The following is a 22815-nucleotide window of genomic DNA, read 5'->3' as shown; positions in this document are numbered from 1 at the left end:
TTCATGGTGTTACCGATTCACGAGCCAATTTGCGGAGAGTGATTTACCGCGTCGAAGGAAATAGAGTTAGACCCGGAGTAGGCCGTTGCCCGGGGCTTGGAATTGTTTCCAGATGCAAATCGACTTCGTCTTTGGTTAGCCAGTGTCTAGGATTCTCGCAAGACAATGTCTGCAAGCTGTTCTATTCGATAAATCGATCCTGACCGCGTCGCTGCTCGCAAATCATGCCAATTAAAAAGTCTTAGACGATGATCTTGAAAAAATTATGGGATGATTGCCGGTAGATAATGTGTTAAGAGCCGCATTCCATCTTTATAACGAAAGATCAAAGGGATAAGAGATCGTTGCTCGAGGCGACGAATTATATCAAGGTGTGAATCGAGCTGGCAGTTCTTGGTTGTTGTTAGGTGTTCAGAATCGAGCGAGACAAAGTCTGGAAGCTGTTCTTTTGGGGCAAATCGATCGTGTCGCCGTTTGCAACCGTGTTCGATCGTCGGGCTTCCGATCGGGCGCAGTCATTCTGGTCGATTGCTTCGTTGTGCCGGGTTGCTCGATGCTGACATTCCATCGGAAGGAGGGAAAAAAAGTCTCGGTTGGGCGGCGGCGATCGATCCGGTCGCTTCTGGATCGTTTGTCATTAGTTTCAGTGACTCCACTCGCCGTCGCCGAACCCTTCAATTTACAAAAGCCGTGCTACCTTCGGACCGCTCGCGGATAATTGCTCAATTACGTCGTTTATTTATCTGAAAGCGCTTGCCGACCGCGCCGCAGCAATTTTACGCGACGAAAGTACACGGTACTTGTCCGAGTTCCACGTTTTTTTCGACCTTCGGATTGATTGGACGCCGCGAGTCGATCGTTAATGGGGCACTATCCTGGCGAGCTTTGCGTGTCCCGAGCGGCGAGAACACGAGTTCGAAACGGTTCGCGTGAATTGTACTTCGTTTTTTGGCGATCGCTGATTGGTATGCGCCGAGATAAGAAACCGGATCGAACTCTGCCAGATACATTGTGAAAAAGCAGTAGAGAAAGTCGATATGCTTCTCGCTAATGTAGCTCTTTCGTGGAGGAAAATCAATTTGTTTCTCGCGGTGGAAAATTGATAGTTCTTTCGGGACGAAGAGTACAGGAGAAGCTCTTTCTGGGGAACAAATTTTGGAGGAAAATCTATAGTTTTTTCGTGAATGCAGACGAGAATGACTAGCTCTTTCACGAAGGAAAGAATTGTAGAGGGAGAATGAGTAGCTCTCTCGTGGAGGAAAGAATTATACGAAAGGAATGAGTAGCTCTCTCGCGGAGAAAAAGATTGTGGAGAGAGAATAAGTAGCTCTCTCGTGGAGGAAAGGATTGTATGGGAGAAATGAGTAGCTCTCTCGTGGTGGGAAGAATTATAGAAGACCGATGAGTAGCTCTGAGAAGCTCATTCGCGGAGGAAAGAATGGTAGAGGAAGACTGAGTAGCTTTCTCGCGGAGAATGAGTAACCAAAACGTGTCCTATGGTTGACTCCCACTATGTCCAAGTGTCGACCCACCTCGAAAGAGTATCTCTCACTTACCAGAATGATTGCACACCCAGTGCCGGGTGTTCAATTGGAAAACGCTTCCATTAGACAAGCTCCTTGCTAGAAACGACGAGGCTAGGCCAGCCGAGCGGTCTCGGATTCCCTTAATCCAGCGTAACGTCCGATTAGTTTAATTCGCCTCGCTGGCAACTGCCGCCACCCACAGAAGCGGTGCACGACCTCTCGAAGTCGAAACGTATCAAGGATCCTGTGGCTCGAACAGAGAGAGAGCGCGCGATAAAGAAAGAAACAAAAGCAAAGAGAGTGCGAACGCGAGCGTTAGGCTCCGAAGAGATCGGGCTACCGTACAATGACGCCCGTTTTAGCCGCGCTGTACGTGCGCGGATTAACGTAATTATGTCGATGTAACGTGACGCCGGTGCCAGTGACGTCATCCCGTTGCTCGTCCCTCCGTCAGTGTTTCTTGTTTGCCGGATATTCGTATCGTTTCTGCGAACGCTGACGACGACGACGTCAACCTCGACGACGGTGCGTCTTCTTTCTCTTCGTGTCTCGCCGGTCTCACCTTCTTTTTTCTCCCTGCGACGTTGCTCCGATTCTTTAATCTTTTAATTGCACCGGACGTCCGTCGCGACGCGCTCAAATTGGACGACGGACGTCACCGGCGTTGCACCAATTGCGCAAGCAGAAACCTCTCCTCGAGGATCCGCAGTCGGCGGGACGCGACGCGATTTCAGCTTCCCGGCGACGTCCTTTCGGTTCCCACAGTTTATCTTCCGAATAGGAGCATCCGCGGGGTAATGAACCACGTGGAAGTCCTCGAGACAATGCTCCTGACGTCTGCCCTGCCTTCTTGCTCGCTGCTCGCTTCCTGAAGGGAACTAAAAATAGGAGGCGACTGCTTTAACACGTGCGCTGCACCGATCCTAACGACCATCAGCCTGCTCCACAATGGAAGCTCGTATCATAGGTGGTTTTGCCAGTGAGATTACTCTCGAGACGACAGAAATTCTGTAGATCCTGTGGCGAATAAGTAGGGTCCTTAATTGAGACTTATCCGGTCCAATTAAATACTTTTGGGAGGCTTTAAATCTAATTATTGCGGACGCTGAGTCGAGTGCCGCGAGAAAGTTCATTGAACTCGAGTATTGTACTGTATGCATAGTGAGTATACTGATTTAAGTGTAACACTTGTCTTCATTCCCAATCTTTAAGTTTCTAATGATCCCACAGGGTTAAACATTGAACATGGAATATGTTATCCAATAGCGATTCTGTTCAAAATGTGCTATGACATAATTCAGAGGAAATTAGGGCGGGTTTAAGTCATCGTTTCACCGACCCAGCAATTGTTTACAAACTATATTTACGAAGTATAGTTGCACGAAATTGAATCGCGTCGTTTTTACAAGACTGCGTACACTTTTAATGATCGGCAGAGTTCAGTGTTAATTAAGATCTAATCGGCGGCGAACCGGTGTGTCAAAGTCGTTGAAAAACCGCGGTTATAGCTTAATTTTCCCGGCGCGGATCCAGCGGTGAAACGCGCGCGATCGATCCTAAAAAAGGCAGCCGGCTCTCGAAGATTTATCGATCCCGGCTGCGGACGTGGACGGAGCTCGCGATCCACTCGGTGCCGTCGCGAAGAAATCGAAATTTATGATCGGTTTCGCAGCGGCTACGGCTCGGCATGTGTGCTGTTCCGTCGCTCGTCGGTTAGAAACGTCCGCTGTAAACAATGGCGCCTGTACGTGACCGACACGCCGATCGTTAGACTTTCTCGCTCGATCAACTCGAAATCGCCGACAGCCTGGCGACTCTGGTTCTCATTGTGCGTTTCCTTTCTCTGTTGCAGACGTGGTTCTTCACCGATCGGGACGACCCCTACTTCCAGAACCAAACCAGTGAGTATACATATACATAAACACTAATCGTTAAACCGTAGCTATTTGTACAAAAGAAAAGTTCCCTGACCGATTGCAAAAAACTTTTTTAAAGAAGATATTTTGTTGGGAAGGGAGAAGAAAAAAATAGACGAGAACGACTAGCTTCTTCACGGAGGAAAGAATTCTATAGGGAGAATAAGTAGCTTTCTCGTGGATGAAAGAATTATGTACATGTGGCCAATGAGTAGCTCTCTCGCGGAGAAAAGGATTGTAGAAGGAGATTGAGTCGGTCTCTCGTGGATGAAAGAATTACATGTGGCCAATGAGTAGCTCTCTCGCGGAGAAAAGGATTGTAGAAGGAGAATGAGTAGCTCTTTCGTGGAGGAAAGAATTATAGACGGAGAATTAGTAGCACTCTCGTGGAGGAAAATATTTTAGAGAAAAATCTATAGCTGTTTAGTGGAGAAGAAAAATTCCCTGATCGATTGCAAGAGATTTCTGCGTACTTAGCAAGACCTTCTATTTTTTGTTGGCATACGAGGTATGCTGATCACGTCATCCATGGGATAATTTCGCGTCACCTGTTATTCATTTTCTACGTGTCCGTATTAGAGAATATAATATATATGGTAGAATAATAAAATAAATGGTACAAAAGGACATAAAAATAATTTTATAAATATATGAAGCATATCATATCATTGTGAAGCAATACAAAAGAGCATACCTCGCCGGTCGAGGATTAATTAAATCGTTGCCGAGGAGGGCGTTCTGTAATTCACGCGAGATCACGGATCAGAAGGCGCGCGTAATTTTTCTAATAGTGAGAAACTCGGGCCGGGCCGAGACCCACGATCGTTACCTCGGCGGCTCCCGGAGGGGAAGCTCGTTAATTAAGGAAGTAATTAAGACCGGAGCCGAAAATTGTCGTCGTTCGTTATGATCTTCGCTCTGAACTGTTTCTTGGACAGTTATACTTGGAAAACGACTGAAAGGGACTCGTTAATCCGTTTCACCTTTAGATTTCCCGATCGTGACCCGAAGTCGTACCTCGAAGACGAATCGCCGACGTATTAATCCTCGCACGAGCCTTTCAAGCTGTTCCATGAAGCATAGTGCCTCATCCGTTTAACAATTTCAAACGACAGTTGTGGTTCGAGTATGATCTGTAGCAATTTAACGAATTTATAGTTGTAACATTTTATTAAATGTAACAGTCGTGGGCAAAATTAAGTGGACACCCTTTAAAAACTTTTTTAAAATTGTAACAAACGACTCGAGGTTTTTTAGTTGTTAGAAGGATTAAACAAATGTCTTTTGAAATGATTGATTGTCGGAATTGCCGAACGAATGGCACTAAACCGAGGAAAGAGGGAGAAACGGTGGTAGCGGGATGCGAACGACGAGTTAACTCGTTCTGGCCGGTTAACAGGTTAGCGCAGAACGTCGAAGTAGATCGATTATCGTTTGTTCTTGGCACGAGGTGTATCGGTCGAACCTCGAAGCCGGTCCGAAGGCCGTGGCTTTCCGTTGCTTCCAGGTAAACGTTCTCCCCGGTTAAATGGCTCTATTAAAAAAGAAACGTTGCAGCGAGAGGCGCGTTTATTTCTGTTGTAATACGAGGCACGGATAATTACGCGGCCGGGACTTAATGGTTGCCCTCGTTTATGCGATAATTGCTGGCGAAACGAGCGCGTGCGTGTAGGAGCCAGCGACTCGTCAATCATCTCAAAAGTTTTAGCCGTGTCCGACCATGCGCGGTCACCGAAACACGCTTCTCTTGCGCAATTTTGATACACGCCGCGATCATCGTTCGGCATACTTTCGTCGAAAAGTAAGAGTCAGCTTGCACGGGTCAGTTTTCATGGTTGCTCTTTGCCAGCGACTGATCGGTTGCCGCGTGATTGCTCGAATCGGACACTCGTGGACCAAGCTCATTTATTAGTAAACTGCGGTTCTTATGCAAAATAAAAATGTTCTATTGTGGGAGACTGGAGTTATAATTACATATATCGTTCATTCATAAGAAAAGTGACGCAACTAAAAAAGAAAGGAAATTTTACAGGAGTCATTTGAAAATTACCTAAAAAAAATAGCCAATTTTTTTTACTTCATATCATCAACTTGGAAATGTAAAATAATTTGTTGTTATTTACATACTGGGTTAATTGTCATGTACATTAATTATAAAGTAGAACACAAATTTATATATTTATTATTATACTTTTTCTATATGTATTTCGAGTTGTGTCACTCTTGTTATGAATGAACGATATTTTCTCTTTTAACACAAGTTTTGCCTATTTTATGCATAGAAGTGATAACGAAGCGTTCGATTATTGGTGCACACAGTTCCATTCGATCGTTAATTTCCCCGCGACTGTCTCGAATAATTAGGCGTAAATATTCGATCGTAGTGGTCGGTCTCTCGCTGGAGGATCGATTGAATGCTTCGCGAGCGAAATTCGACGCTGTCGGAGTCACTATCGCAATCCGAGTCGATGGAATCCGCTGGTTACAGTACTGCGAGACACGATGGGCCAGACTCGCAAAAAGCTGAACACAAAATTCATGCATTATTAATTACTAGGCTGCGGTTCTTTATGCGAAATAAAAATTGTCTGGGTTCATTGTAAGAAGCAGAAAATATATACAAATATATGTCTTTAATTTCTTCAATCCAAGAACATTAAGTGCCTTTATAGAAAAATCATTTATTGATCATCAATTAATTGGCAAGAAAATATTCGCGACATGACAAGACTGCTTCGATCGACTCGAATTTGACTATTATTTATAACAATGCGATCAGATACGAGTCTGTGTCCTTGTCAGTCTGTCTCGATCAAGTACTAGCTAAATCGAAGAGACCTAGTCGAAGTGAAAATTTCTTTAGGCGCAGCGCGTTCACAATTGCTGGACAGTCAATGAGTCTGGTCGAGCGAGAAACAGACAGGCGTGCAATCGCCATAGAAGTTTTTACGTCGGAACAATCTTATGTACATAATATCTCTTTTCCAACTATTTTCCAAGCAATTTCGTGACAAGAAAATTTTTCGCTTAATTCCGCCCATTTTATAAAAATTGACCACCGCGCGGCGTTCTCGGAGGGCGTTTCGGTCGCGAGATTCGCCACCGGGTTTTTTCTTTGGATCGTCGGCGAAACGGTCCGGAGGGGTTGATTATTACGGGGCCCGGTGATTGGTATTCTCGGGAATGGCGCGGGTTTCTGAAATTCGTGGCCCTGCGGAGTCATGCGAGCGCGGCTGGTAGCACGCCGTCGGAATATCCACGGCAATAAAAATGGCAACGGAGGATTCTCCTCGGCAATATTATCGTCGAGCGTGCTCCTGGCATCGCGCGCATACTAACAGCACCCTCCGGCACGGATGCAAATGACGACGACGAGCGAGAGGAGGAGAACGAGCACGGAGAACGACTGCCCCGACCGAGGAACGACGAAACGCCCGCGGTTTTCGCATTCGAACAGGAACGCGTCCAATCTTCCTCGGTACTTCTATATTCTTCGGAGATATTAGGAGTTTAAGTGGAGACACAGACATCTAGACGCGACATGTCAAACTGGGGTATAGCTGGGCGCAACTGGGTTGAACTAGATTCTATTAGGCCTGGATAAGACCTCTGCAGGTGCGAGTAGTTCTATCCAGAGTTGATAGTATACACCTAGATCAATTATCTTCAACTACATGTATTCGACGACAGCTGTGTTCGATTATGTTCAACTCTGAACCAAGGTGCCGGCGTGATTCGACCGTTCTGCAAGCCATTGGTATCTAGGTGGACGAAGGAAGGGTGGATGATATGCGAGGCAGGTAGAAGCGATCGAGGTGGAGGTGCAAAACCGGTGCAGAGCGCGTGGTGAGGTCAAATGTCGGACGGTGCCCGAGGGCTCGCGTGCTCATCCCTCCTCCTTCGTCCTTCCGTGCCATTATCCTCCCTGTTGGCTCGAGTCCACCCACGCTTCTGCTACGGGGCTAACTGGTGCGCCGTATTATGTACCAGGGAAATACCGAATCGTCGCCGGTGGGGATAGTCGTTAGCGACAGCAATAAACTCTTCTTGTTAACATTTCCAAACCGTGTCGTTGCTAACATCGTTTTAGTTGGATCTAGTTGGCTCTAGTGACGCCTAGGTTGGTTATAGTGACATCTGGTTACATGCCGATTGGTTGTAGTTGAATCTAGTTACACCTAGGTTTGTCTTAGTTGAATCTAGTTACACCTAGATTGGTTGTAGTTGTATCTAGTTACATGCAGATTGGTTGTAGTTGTATCTAGTTACATGCAGGTTGGCTGTAGTTAGAATCTAGTTACGCGTAGATCGGTTTCACTTGAATTTAGTATCGCTTAGAATTGCTGTAGATGGATCTAGTTACACTTAGGTTTGTCTTACTTGAACCTAGTTACATGTAGGTTTGTCACCTACTTGAACTCCGTCCGACTGATTCAATCCTAGGCTGCTCTACTACAAACTCGAGTCTAACTAAAAATGGTTTAGTTTTACCTAGTCGAGTCCAATCGACAGATGTTAAGTCTAGTTTGTGCAACCAGAATCAGCAAAAAGATTGTGTAAAGTTGAATGCACGAAGATCTCGTCGCAGGAGGAGCTCAAGTGAAAGGAGTCCGCTCGCCGCAGCAAGGTTTTTAATTGCGGCCAGGCCGATTAATTGTCGGGCATTGTTCGCGGTCGTAATTGAAGCGCGTGGCGGCCCGGGGAACAAGCGTATCGTGGGAGTGCTTCGGCACAGGTACACGCGTGTGTACACACGTTATCACGATGATCGTCCATGGGGTCCGGTGTGTAAATACATACACGAGCCCGTTCGAAACATCGCATTGGCGGGGCTCCTTCAGGAGCGAGAGGCCATCGAGCCGAATTAATTAAGGTACCCTGTTGCGGCGATCCGGGGCAGGATGATTATTAACCTCTTAATTAATTGCACGGCAATCCCACCTCCGCTGACGATCGTCCCTTCTCTTCTCTGCTTTCAGACGGCCACATGATCAACACCAAGTGCTCCTCCTCCCACAACAGGCGCGCCCTATGCTGCAAAATGTCCGTCGAGTTCGACAGGTTCCTCGACAGCGGCCGGAAGTGAGTAGACAATCATCGTTCTCCGCGTTGCGCTCGTTCACTGCGGTGTAATTAACCTGACCGCGTTTATGGTCACGCTGCACCCGCGATCGGACCAGTTGGCAATTTAGGCACTCATGATTTTTTGAGATGAGATGTGTATAATTAAACAATTTTTTTTAGACAATTCTCATCGAGCACGAAAGCAGGTTTGCTGCCTGCGAGGGCTAAGATTTACGATATGATTATTTGGAATTTTTGGAAAATTTAAAATTGATCGTGCTGTTGGTTCGGGGAACTGTTACAGTGCTGCAAATAATTTGATGTTCTTTAAACGATTTTTACCGAATACGAAAGCGACATTTCGATTAGCGTGTTCGTCGGCGAAAAAAGCGGTCTGATTAAAATCGGGATTATGCTACGACCGGTTGAAGAACCACGGCCCATTGATAACGCGGCTATACAGGTTCGAAAAAGGGAGCAACGACTTCCGGCGAGGAGGAGGAGGAGGGCCTCCTCTGAATCGATTCACGGTGGAATGACCTCGATAAATTATTCCGCGAGCCATTCAAGAAGCCGGGAGCGCTCGGGTGTTTAGCACCCGGCGCATAAATCATGGATTTTTCGCAACACCCAAAGGAAACGGGACGCTCGTCACGATCTTTCGATCGTTCCTAGCCGAATGTATTTATCTCGCGCGTGGCTCTGCCTCTCCGGTAGAATAGAAACCGTACGGGTGCACGATCCTACCAGCGGAAATATAAATTTTCCTCGGGAAGGAGTGGCCGATGGAACGACGATGTCGAGACGACGGTTCAACCTGTTGCTTCCCTCGACGATATCCGATCGAAGTGTCAGGACTAATTAACCGGCCGATCCTTAATTGACGACCGGTTCGGGGCACCGACTACCGAAAACGCTGTTGTTCTCGAACTCCTCCGACGATCTCGAACCTATACTTACGCTCCGGTGCAATTAGCGATAAATCACGACGCTCTGCAGCCACCTGTTTAGCCGTGAGTGGAATGGGAATTTTTATGGCCGCGGATTTGTTGAATTTATAAAGATTGCGGTAGACCAGAGTCGCCAAATTAAGACTTGTCCCCCCACGCTTCTTTTTCCCCGCAATTCGAGTGGATTCCTCTGATCTGGCAACTCTAGCTGACTTCAAATTCAAAATTACTGGAGTTTATTTACACCCGCAGTATTTTCTCTTTGTAAAAACATCCAAGCTAATTTTCTATAATTTTTTTCACCTGTGATTTTAATGAAAATTGAAGAAACACGTTCTTAACTTGCGGTAACGTTAGCCGATTTTAAAGAAGTTTTCAGGATCTACACAACTGGCTTACAAAAGGTATTTCTTCAACTTTTAATTCGAGTTCAGGTAAAAACCTGTAAAATCAATGTTTACAGTTGATTACTGTTTTCATTTTGCTTAAATTCTTGAAACTGACGAAGTCGTTTGGATCACTTTTGAAAAAGTTGGACTGGGGACTTCTAGAATTAACCCTTGCTGCCCGGAGCAAGTTGATCAGACGGCATCTCTTCCGCAGTCGACACCGGTGCTGGATGCGCGCGTCGATAATGCTCTCGACATCGAATCGGATGGGCCATCGATCTCGCGCGAATCGATACGCGCCCGTTAGAGATCGCTGGAGCCGAGAATGCGAAAGACAGGATGACGATGACGCTTCCAGACGAATGAACCGAGGGCCCTGACGGATTATAACACGAGGAAGGGGAACCGGGCCCCATTATCGACCGCGAGTTATTATACTGCTCTCTCTCTCTCTCTCTCTCTCTGTATCGGAGCCGACAGGAAGATTCATATCTTCGTTAATTGTTTGCTTTTCAAAGCGGCCCCCGCTTCATGTCCAGGCTAATGCGCCAAGACACGCCGCCCGTGGAATTCATTTTTTCCACGGTTTTTCTGGACCCCTTAGCTGCACGTGGGCTCCAGACTGTCTCTGGATTTTCTACGAAGGTTTTTAATAGCAGTGAATCGCTCTCTTTCAGTTTTCGAAAATCTGCGGGGAAGTGGCTAGGCTCTTGCTGGGATTTATAGTCGGCAGCATAAACAGTTTTGAGTGGTTGGCTGGGTTGTAGACGAGAGAGTCTATTCGTGGGACACTGTAAATATAATTGTCGGGAATTGTGTTCCAAACTAGCTGTTTTATTTATGTTTAATCCTAATGTGTCTTCATTTTTCTTTCGAATTTGTCGTTCGAAGTAATATTCTGTTTTCAGATGTTTCGGATTGTACACTTTTATGGGAATTCATTGTCTTAGATTTTGATGTATTTTCTCTTTTAATAATTTTAACAAGGCGATCAATAACGTAAGAGTATTAACACATTTTTCTACGTCTTCTACAGTTTTCAAAGTTTTAATAAATGCATAAAATCCGCGGTCCATTTGTTGCAGAGATTACTTCTTGAGCAATTTTAGATCGTATAAATATTATTATGAAGGAAATTAATGTTTAAAAATAGTCGAAGAAGTGCGTCACTCACACAGGATCGTGAATGTGTCAAGGGTATATTAAAACTTATATTTCATCTAAGAAGGCCTTCTTCACCGGCCGAGAACTGTTTACAATTTCCTCGTGCAATCTACATGTTCAAGTTCAGCTACAAGTCCCCTAAATTCGTTCCAGTGGCCCACTCGGCTTCCGAGTCCTCGAGAAAATCGGTAGGCCCTCCAAAGCGGTTACTTGTTTGCAAATCAGACGTCATTAACGCGTCCCCGCCGAGAATTTCGTGTTTGGATAGGCCCGTTGCTCCGATCACGGCTTGAAAATATTATCTCTGCTCGAGTGGCGCCTAGAAAAACACCCCTAATGGCCGACGTCGTCGTCGTCGTCGACGTGAACCGATTATCGACGTTTCCCCTCGTTGTCGTCGCACCCGGCAACCGTCTTTTCTTATTTGTTGTCTCGCTTCTTGAGCGCCGGAAAATTCTTGAAAAGTCGCTTCTCCCTTTGTGCAGTCTGCCTCGATCATCTTCTCCAATTTTGTCTCGTCCTCGTGGATGCACCGGGTGCAAAACAAACTTCTCTTCCATTGCAGAGAATCTTTCGAGAAAGCGTCGACTCGAAGTTTGTACAGAATTTTCATTCTTGTGCTAACTTTCATTTACTGGGGACGAATAAAACCAAATATAATATTATATTTCGAACCAATGACATTTTCTCGAGAATAAATTTTATTCGTCCAGCTTCTCGGTATCGTTAACAACAATTAACAGTTGTATCTAACTGTCCGAATACTCATTTCATTAAAACAGCGAAATAAAATTCCATACCACCGTGATCGATGTACGAAAGCGCAAAAACAGAAATGTTCGTTACCGACGAGGAGATGAGGCAAGGGGTTAATTGTTCAGGATATCCAAAGGGCCTAACTCGTCCGAGGAACACGTGTTCGACGTCTCCACGAGTCTCTGGAGCGATTGGCGGTTGCACGTGCACGAGGGGAATCCTTTTGTCCGGTTTCAGAAAAGTCTATAATACGAGAGAAGCGGCGAGGAGAACGAAGGACGAAGGGCGAGGAACGAAGCATAGCTCTCGGTGGTGCGTCGTGAGGATCAGGGCACGGCCAAGGATTAACGATAGAAAGAGGGAGAGAAAGAGAGATGGAGAGAGAGAGAGAGAGGGGAAAGAGGGCCAGCTGGCCCGAGAGGAGACGATTCAATCTCCTTTCTCTGGCCTTTTCTGAGGACGCAGCCGGAATAGAAGACGGCAGGGCGAAAGGGAGTGTCTCGGATGTCGCATGCGGGCTTCGCTTCTTCAGGATCCTCTTCCTCTTGTTCGCCGATCCTTCCCCTCGCCCTCCGACACCCCCTCTTCCTCCGCAAGGATCACGCGCGTCTTTTTAAACCCGTTCCTTTTTTCCTTGTCTTTAACCCCTCGCTCGATGTCGAGCAACTTGTACTCTCGAGAGGAGCATGATTTCGATGGACGGACACCGATTTTTGGACAGGTTGCGGCCAGTATCCTCAAGGATCTTTCATGTGGAAGGATCTCCCACATGTCCGGGGAAAAATTCGTGCGCTATTCAACGTTGATCGCTGGATCTTTACGCAAAACAAAAGTTTCCTGCATAATTTTAGTAGATTGAAAAGCATATTCAATTTTCTTGATGCTTCTTTTATTGATAAACGTTCGAAATGGGACTTTTGGAAGAGCATTTGTTAGAGGTTATATTTTTTTTAACTTTATAATTATTAAAATTATGACGCTGTTACATGGAAAATGATCCGATAAATGTCTTTATTCAAGCACGTATTGCAATAGAAATTGCACGAAATCTAAATAAATTGAGCCTTATCATTTTTATCAGCTGAAACACACATTTTAATTGCATTCAATGCTCGGTAGTTTGTGTTAAGAGGATTTAACATTATTTCTCTCCATAAAAATTCCAGGGTGTTGTGTAGAGATTTTATTGAACGCCACATGCTGCACAGTTTTTTCGATATTTTGATTTTACTAGGAAATCTTCTATGGGATATTCTTTGCATTCGATGGATTTTAATCATTGTGTTTCACGCACTTTTGATTCCCATGGATGGCACTAATTTCCACAAAAATTCCACAACTACAATTTTGTCGAATAAAACGTACAACAAAATTGTTTGGATTTTTTTGGAATTCTTTCCATTCATTGATTTTAGTAATCTTTGCCTCTGATGGATTTTAGCAATGTTTGATGGATTCCAGTGACGTTCGCATTCGATCCGATAATGCATTCGATAGAAATGTGGAGTAGGCGTCGGATAGTGGGTAACCCGCTTTCCCCCAGTGCGTCTATCGATCTCCGTGTTTATCGATCACCGCGTTTATCGAATGCGGATTTATTCGATTTCCGTTCGAATTGCCAGTGACCCCAGATATCCTCGCCAGATAGTAGGTGCAGTAGACTCGTGGCGCAACGATGTTTAATTCCCTGCTCGGGGCCATTCTTCCACGGTTTGTCGGTCATTCCGCGCACATAAAGCTGTTTTTACACGTGGCGATCGCGGTCGCGTGACCAGAATCGACGAGCCAACACGCGACGACCGGCTACGCGACCAGAAACGTAATAATACGACGCGTATCTCTGCCTCCTATCAATTTGTCCAACGTCGCTTCGATTCGGCAGTTGTGTCGTCAACTTTTACAACACACTATGCATTGACCAACTGGCCACATTGAAAACGACCCTGCTACTCGTCAAACTGGAACGAACCTCCGTGAACTATAAACGTCACTTTCGGAAAGCGATGATCGTAACTGTGACATGTTCCGCAAGGTAGCACAAATTAAATCAATCATTTATGTTTCACGTAAAACATGTGCAAAATTACAGAATCACTGTTCAAAAACTGCTCGCGTTTAAAGTGTCGTAACTTCACGAAAAAATGTTATAGATTAATCGTTTTGGGCTCATTTTCAAGCTTGAACTTTCTTATTCTCGTCCCCCATTGTCCCTTTTTCGAAACAGAAGGTTCAAGTTTTGAAATGAGACCAGAAGTAATATTCTGCGACATTTTTCTGTGAAGTTACAACACTGAACACGCGCAATTTTTAATTTCAATTTTCCATGCCGGAGTAAATAGATGAATGGACCTGTGAAATAATAGTAAATGGGTGAATGTAGCTGTGAAAATAGTAAATAGGTGAATTCTCACCTGGAGGAATGTACGAGGCTCAAAAAATTGGTCGGAAGCTGGCGGAAACATTAGTGGCCGAGCCTAATCGGCAAATTCGAGCGGATCGAGCGCGAGTATCGTCGATTGGTGGCTGCCGTTGGCCCATTGTTGTCTGAATTTTCGATCGGTAACGACGATACCGATGATTTATAGCTCTGCGAGTTGTATCTTGCGGCTTGGCTGGCCCGTTTCGTATAGCCGGTGAAAGGAATCGGGTTCGCTCGTCATCCGACCGAGCCGGCTTCGCGTTTCAGCTTGTCTTATCTGGGCCTGGTCGGACCTGGTCGGGCCCGAGGGTCTCTTCAACGATAGTCCCCTATCGGTCTGTTCAAATAACGCGCTTGGATCGCGTGCCTCTTCCGTAGATCTCTCGCCTATCGCTGTGCAAACTGCTCTCGCAAACTGCTCGCAAACGCCTTTCGATCCTCCCGGAAATTGTTTAACCACTACGACCCTGTAACGCTCTTCATATCATTCTTTACACCCATTTCCAGATTTTTCCTGCTTTATCTGGTCATCGTTATCTGGGTTGGGCCTGTGCACACTTCACAGTTTCGTTTACCAGGTTCGCTCAGGAATGTATTATATTTTAGATACTTTCTTTACTACATACTGTGGGTTTTATGCATTCACCGCAAAAATAGATCAACTGCAAAACTGTAAAGATGTTTAAACAATTTATAAATACTGCTGTTGTTCTACGTTCGCCACCACTGCCACAGATCTGCGACGTCCACGATCTCGGAATTTAGTTAGCCACGTCAGTTGTATACATTTTGATGTCTAAAGTCGTAGCACACAGTGTGATAGTTTATGAAGAAGGCACGTTGCATTTTATTAAACATTTAATAATGAACATGAGCATCGAAAGACACGTAGCGAACGTGTTAGGATAATTAAGAGAAAAAAAAAATAGATGTCTATACAGTCTCCTGTATCTTTCAAGTTATGGAGACCATTTTTATTTCGTATAAAAATCTGCCGTATAACTTGCCTAACTATTTACCAAACTTGGGCAAATGCCCGGGGCCCCAAACACAAACCAAGATTCAAATTCTACGTTTTCCTCATAAAAAAATTTCAAACTCGAACGAACTAATTAATAATTTTTCAGCAAAAAAAAACCCGAGTAGTAAATATTTAAATAAATATTGCACTCATGTATGCATTAGATTTATAATGCTCTTTATATATCAATATGTATAATTGTTTACCAAATATTTCGTATTTTTATGTAAAAGGTTTTCATGGATGAGGGAGAATTTATTTCACTTTCTATGCAATAATAAATATGTAGATGTTTTTACAATTGTTTTATCTTCTCCAACGTGAAAGTTATTTAGTTGGGATTAGGGGCCCCGAAATTCTACTTTGCCCAAGGCCCCAACTAGTTATAACGCGCCACTGCAAATGTGGCAACACTAAATACAATAGCGTAACAATTCATGACACGGTTAAGCAGCCCAACAATTCCCAAAAAATCAGTACCAACAAACGATGTTAGTATGTTTAAAAACTGCATATACTAATAAGATCGGCGCAGACGAGATCGCTTTATTGGCGTCGGTGCATTGCTCTCATAAAAGTGCTCCGAAGCGGAATTCAGTGGGATTAAGACATCGGAAGGGGCCGATCGATCGTAATGCTCGATCCCGGGACCTTGGGCTGTGCACCGGGCCTAAAGTCGTCGTCTACGCAGATTCACGCGTGTCTAACCGATTCGTGGCGCGCACTTGTTCAGCAGAGACGAGCACGGTGCGTGTCGCCATTTGCAGATCGGGCCGGTGCACTCTCCTCTCCCGTATGCACCGAAACTGGTTTGCACCTGATACCGGCTTCGTGATCGAATGACGCGTTTCAATGCGTCCTTCTCCGTCCCCCTATATGCGCCCTCTCGTCCGTGAGGGGGCCTCATCGGTGTGCTCCCGGTTGTTCCAGCTTATTTTTCTTCCGCCGGTCCCCGCGCCACTGGTTGCTCCTTTTTCCACGTTCACAAAGATCAAGCTCACGCGAGATCTCCCCTCGATTTATATATGTGCGTTCCTCTTTTTCTTCTTTTTTCTTTTCTCTCTCTTTCTCTCTCTCTATCGCGCTTTTTTCTTCTCCTTTCTTTTTTCGGCACTTCATCCCTCTCGCTCCTCGTCGCTCGCCCTTTTGCTGGCCGCCGCTCTATACTCACCGATTTTTTTTTCCTGTCCCCCGACGAGCATCCAGCGTCGAAGTTTTGGCGGCCGTGCGCGGGCCCCACTGGACACTCCGCAAAAATTTTCTCGAAAATTTTTCACCCCCGATGACTGCGAGACGAAGCTTTCTTTTGGAGGCCCAGGTTCGCGGAATTAGCCATTTTTGTGATGTAATTGGGAAAGGTTGCGAGTTGGAAAAATGTTAAGTGTCTTTGCCGGAGGTTCTATTATACTCTGAAGAAAGTAAAAAAATTGCATTTGGATTTTTTTAACATTTTTCGAACTGTCTGACGAATTGTAGGCCGCAAATTGTTAACACATATCGGACCAGATCGATTATTTACGAAAATAAATTTCTCGGACGTTCACAAGAACAAGAAAAAATTCGTTTTTGTAAAGGAACATGATCGAAACTTCGACTTTGAGATGGACACCAAAGGGACCTTCACAAAAATCGAAAAAAAGGCAAAGGCAAAAACAAAATCAAATGTTTCCAAAAATGAAAAAGAAAATTGGAAAGGTATTTACAAAATCTAAGAACGTTATAGTATTATCGGTTTATTAAAATTGCTGAAAAAGGAACACATTCTCACCCAATTACCATTTCTAACGATCGACTCGGGCCATTTTGCATAAAAATTCGCAGTCCGGTGATGAGACTGGGAGATCGGTGGACCATTTGTCGATGGCATTCGCATGGCGGAGGTCCCCGATCGCGAAAGATTGACGAATGGAAATGGGAAAGGGACCACCGGTGTTCCGGCGAGCACGGCTGGCGCATTCCTGCGGGCCATTACCATTTCAGCGACACGTATCGAGTCGAGAGGCTGGTCGCGTGCAGCCGAGAACAAAAGGCGACGACTGGCGCGTTGCCAACGGGACGATCATCGTATACCTCCGCGCTTTATTTTCCCTGGCCGTCATCGTCATCGTCATCGCGGTCGTTGTCGTCGTCGCCAGAGAAAATAATATTCACTCGGGATTCCAGGAACACCGTAGCGTCGCGTCGGGACCACCGAATTCGTATCACGTAGACACCGAGAGCGTTCTGTACACCTCGATACACCTGCCCGACGACGGACACGCACGTTTCGGGGTGGGATTAGGCCGTTGTTATCATTCATTACCATCGCCGACGCGCGATGTACGCACAATGGGACGTTTCTATAAAATCGGTGGAATTAATTCGACAATTTTCCACCCAACAAATAACTTTTATAAAATTTGTTCGAACGGTTTGAGTTTTTTTTTTAGATGTTAGAAGGATTAATATACTAGATAATTTATCAAAAAAATTAACATTGGTCAAAATTGCGAAGAGGAAAGTGGATATAGGCATTGAAAGACGCAAAAATAGCTTGAATTTTGGACTTACCATTGTTGCCATTTTTAATTGTTTATATAGCTCATAGCAGTCTTAATCGATTCAGATGAAACTTTTATATTTTATTATATTTTAACTATTTTTTTATTATATTATTGTAACTATTATATTTTTTAAACGAGCGAATGAAATAATATTTTTGTTAGAAGGATAGGCACGACGCGGTACCGTTTCAAGCGGCAGCTCGCTGCTCCACGATCGATCGTTTAATCGATTTGACCCGTTGGTTGTAGCGTCCAATTGATTTAGATGACGCTGGTCCGTTGGGCCGTGAGTCTCGCGATTAGGCGAATCGATCGTTGCGTAACCGTGTCAAAATTAATGGCGGTGCACGGAGCTTGTTCTATCGGCCGTGTACGCTTCGTTCGCTGCTACAAAACCTCTCTGCTTGTGTCGCTTTTCAAACACGCTCGACAGTTTTATCGGAATATCTTCTCACACTGAGTAAATCATCGTGCATTTGTCATAAGCATGATGGGAAGCTTAGAACGTTGAAAAACATACATTATTTTCAACTGTTTTAACACAATTAAAAAGAGAACGATGTTTCTATTTATCGCAACTGACCAAGAATATTTTTACTTTGCATATACAATTCCAACAATTGTAAAATAATTCGTGACACATGCACGACAGAGACGAAACGCGTCACGTGACCAGGCCGCGGCGGATGGGGAAGGTAGAGTGGGTGGGGGAGGGGCGTATCTTAATCTGGCGACTCTGGCGGTAGTAAAAGCAATAAAATAATTTCTTAATTCCTTCTAAATATTATTTCAAACACAAAGAAATTGAAGAAAATAAATTAAAAATTAAATTTACAAAATAAGGTTGGCGAGAAAGTAATTTCGGTATTTTGAGGTGAAATGAAACCGGATTTCTTTATTCAAGCGATGAACTTTAATCAATAAAACATTTTCTTATTTATTCTTTTTGGCAGAAGATCACCGTACGAAAGGGAAAATATCTTATTCAATAAAGTTCGTTGCTTGAATAAAAAAATTGGACTCTATTTCACCTCGAAATACCGAAATTACCTTCTTGCCAACCGAATAGATGGGCCCCCTAAATAGGGTAGTCAATTCCGGCACGCCAGGCAGCCGATCCAGCTTGTACACATAATGATAAACAACGATGACACGGAATAGCCAGTGCTCTACTACAACCTGTTTTTTCTCGAAAACGTAGAATGTAGAACTATCTCGCGGGGCAGAGCACAGCGCGAACGGCTTCGCGGCCATTAACCGTCCACAGACCATAAACCGGCAGCTATTCGACGCTGATAGCGCATTTGTTTACGGTTACCGAGGTTTCGCAAAATCGTTTGCGACACGCTCCGCGAAACCGATCGAGAGCGCCGCTTTTCAGCTCCGGGAACACAACTCGGAAACGCAGGAATGTATAGCGACTGGATCAACGCAGCGGAAAATGTATTCCTCTTGCACGACGAGCTTGAAAAACCTGACAACTGACGTTCACTTTTGTCAGTACAGCGATGCTATTCCCAGTACCATTTGCCAAGAAGAATCTATACAATATTCATTTCCGGAACGTTTCCTTGGAAATAGGTTGCTCATCAATTTTTCAGAGCTACCCTGACCTGTTATGCGAATGTACATCTCTCTGTGAATGCACATGATCCATATTAAATGAATAGCATGTAGGGTCGATGTTTGCCAATTTGCGTTTGGTATTAGAGTCTACATTGTCAGGAGTCCTCAATTTTCAGTCCAGGTTCTAGTAATAATATTAATCTAGTAAAAACAAAAATCATGAAATGCTGTCAACACAAATTTTTGAAGCCATCATTGGAAGCTTGCAAGTTTCTTTGGAAAACGTTGAATAATAAAATAAACCTGAACATATTAGAGTCTGCCTTGTCAGGGGACCTCAATTTTCAGTCCAGGCCATAGCAATAATATCGCTCTAGTAAAAACAGAAATCATGAAATGCTGTCAACATAATATTTCTAATTTTTGAAGTCGCCGTTGGAACTCCGCAAATTTCTTTGAGTAATGTTGAATAATAAAATAAACGTGACTGATTCTTGCGACATTGCTTTTGGTATTAGACTCTTCCTTGCCTGGAGACCTCAATTTTCAGTCCAGGCCATAGCAATAACATCGCTCTAGTAAAAACAAAAATCATTAAATGCTGTCAACACGAATATTTGAAGCCACCATTAAAAGCTTGCAAATTTCTTTGGAGAACGTTGAATAATAAAATAAACCCGAACGTATTAGAGTCTACCTTGTCAGGGGACCTCGATCTCAGATCCCGGACCTCGCAAGAACATCCGAGTAGAAACACAGTGTAACAACGTACCGAAGAAGTATCCGGAGTCGCGATATTGGCCATCATCGAACGGGGATAGAGGAGGATGGAAGAAAGACGCGTTCTGGCATCAGGCCACAGGATAAAAAGTTCCTCCAATCCATCGATAAGGTCGAGTGGTATCTTCCGATTGGTGCGCGACGCCGGATATACTCGAAGACTTTTTACCCGACTGGCTTATCTCTCGGGGGGACCAGGCAGCAGCAGCAGTCGTCTTCGTGTTCTACGTGTCCCCGCATGAATGATTCCATTCAGAATAAACCCGACGGGCCACGGGGAACGTGTTCTGCCCGATGAATTCGCAAGATTGGATTTCGTTTCTTCGAATCAGGTACATTAACTCGTTACGCCCTCTGTTTCCTCCGAGAATTCGACTCCTGTGATCGGTGCCAGCTGAACCGAACCGGTCGGAACGCCATTGTTTCTTCTTCAAATCTGCGATCCAATATCTTCCTTATTTAACCCTTAACACTCGAGTGGTGACTCCACGTCATCGCTAAAATGACTATACCATTATTCAAAATGTTGTTTAGATTATTCAATATGTTGATATCTAATCAATTACTAAATATTTAAGTGTTGTATGAGGTGTCCATCAATTTCATATCCATAAAATGAAAAAAATTATATAGAATGGAATTATTCTCCGGGCGCAAAGGGTTAATACCTTTACCTCAATGTGGATCGTTCTAATTTTTATGTTGAAAATTACAACTGATTGTAATGAATAGACTGCGGATTTTATGCATTTGGGACAAAAATCAGTAAATCAAGTGCCAAAGGGTAAAGACATTTCAAGAATTTCCAAACAGTGTTGTATTATCGTCTTCCAACGAATAATTAAACATACCAGGAGATCAATTGCCATAGGAATCGAAGACGAATCCCTTAGTGCACGTGTAAGCGAGCGTTACACAGCCGAAATGTTCCAGGGAACGCTTTTGTTCCACTTTCGAGTGTATCAAGTTATATTGTGTACCGGCGAGTATCGTGCCGGATGTAGCAATGAGTGGCGCGGCGAGAGTCAACGAGCCATTTCCGGGGCCTCTCGCTGCAGAATATTACATTGATAACAGAAATTGGCGTCGAAGTGTTCGCGGCAGAGAAGACGTTCTCCTCGAGGCGTCTCGTCGCGCCAAGACGACAGTCTCGAGGCTGGGAAAAGAGCTCCGATTTCCAAGAGATCTTCACTCCAAACTTTTGCGAAGCAGAAAGCTCAGAATTTTCTGTCCCGTATTTCCACGCGTAGAATTTTCTATGCTCCAAATTTCCACGCGTAGAATTTTCTATGCTCCGAATTTTTACGCATAGAATTTTCCATGCCCCGAATTTCTACGCGCAGAACTCTCAGTGCCCTAAATTTCCACTCGCAGAACTCTCAGTGCCCTAAATTTCCACTCGTAGAATTCTCAATGTCCTGAATTTCCACGCGTAGAATTTTCTATGCTCTGAATTTCCATGCATAGAATTCTGAATGCCCTGAATTTCCACGCGTAGAATTTTCTATGCTCTGAATTTCCACGTTTAGAATTCTCAGAGCCTTTTTGCAGGAGTAGAATTTTCAATGTCCCGAATTTCCACGTCTAGAATTTTCTATGTCCCGAATTTCTACGCGTAGAATTTTCTATGCCCCGAATTTCCAACCGCGGATCTTCCATCGCCCGAACTTCAGGTCGACTGAAATTTCCATTCGCGAATCAAGAAGTACACGAGAAACGTAAAACGGGAAACCGCGCGACATGTAAATAACGCGCGAACAAGTATCGTATTAAAGGCAGTCTAGAGAGGCGGGATGAAATATAAAAAAGAAGATAAGGTGGTTAAGGACGTGCTCGAAACGGTCATCAAGTGATTAAAATCTGGTGTAATTTCAGACACCGCGATTATAATTGCGAGTTTTCATTTAAATGAAACCTCGATCGCGGTGCGAAGGATTTTTGTAACGATCGTTGGCGCGTACCTACACGGGCGCATGAACAAAACGAAAGTTTCGAGAGCTTGGACTGGCCCCGTTCGTCCGAAGGGCGTTCCCTTGCCGTCCCTCGGAAATAAGAAGAAAACGGGCCGAGCGAACGAGCGGGTATATAAAACGTGTCCCGATCGGCGCAATCGTATCCGCGTAACAAAATATCCTTCTCGTCTCGAGGAAAGAAAATCTTGCGGTACGACTCCGGCCTTATTGTGTGTATCGAGTGTCCAGAAGTTCGACGTCCACGTTCCCCGGTCGGCCCCTTTCTTTTCGACCTGGAAAACAAACTAGTTTCGATTCGAGAGCCGAATCTCCGTCTCCGTCCACCGATTTCCTTCGTTCTCTTCTCTTTCTCTCAGTCTCTCTACTCCTCTAAACTTGTTTGCTTTTTGTTTACCGCGAGTCGAGGACGTCGAAAAAGCACGGAAGCTGTGCCGCACTGTGTCTCGAGCTTCCGTCTCGGCTACCCTTTCGAGTTAGGATACGTTCTTTCGGAAAGTTTGTACGGCTTCCCCTCGAGCTGATTCCTTCTTTGCTCAAGTGGCTCGCTTCTTTTAGGACCGAGGAGTTTCAGCCGGATTTATATTACCGGGAATCTTCGAGAGGCATTCGACCGACCAAAGTGCGCACTCTTTCGCTACCAGCCAGAAAGACCGATGTCGTACTAATGGCACCTCAAGTGGGCCTTCTGATCTCATTCGAGATCGTGCGCTGAATAAGGCTTCTGCGCAACGAATTTCTGCACGGGGGA

General features: G+C 44.7%; 1 protein-coding gene across 1 annotated transcript in view; it reads left to right on the top strand.

The window, feature by feature from the left end:
* Nucleotides 1-22815, top strand: part of Fng (Fringe glycosyltransferase) — a 101164-nt gene that overhangs the window by 4486 nt on the left and 73863 nt on the right. Inside the window, exons 3-4 of the mRNA XM_076435246.1 lie at nt 3379-3427; nt 8422-8524. Coding sequence (XP_076291361.1) covers nt 3379-3427; nt 8422-8524 — 152 coding nt within the window. The remainder of the gene's footprint in view (nt 1-3378; nt 3428-8421; nt 8525-22815) is intronic.

Source organism: Lasioglossum baleicum, chromosome 12, assembly GCF_051020765.1.
Source record: "Lasioglossum baleicum chromosome 12, iyLasBale1, whole genome shotgun sequence".
Lineage (NCBI taxonomy): Eukaryota > Metazoa > Arthropoda > Insecta > Hymenoptera > Halictidae > Lasioglossum > Lasioglossum baleicum.
This window is presented reverse-complemented; position numbering and strand designations above follow the sequence as displayed.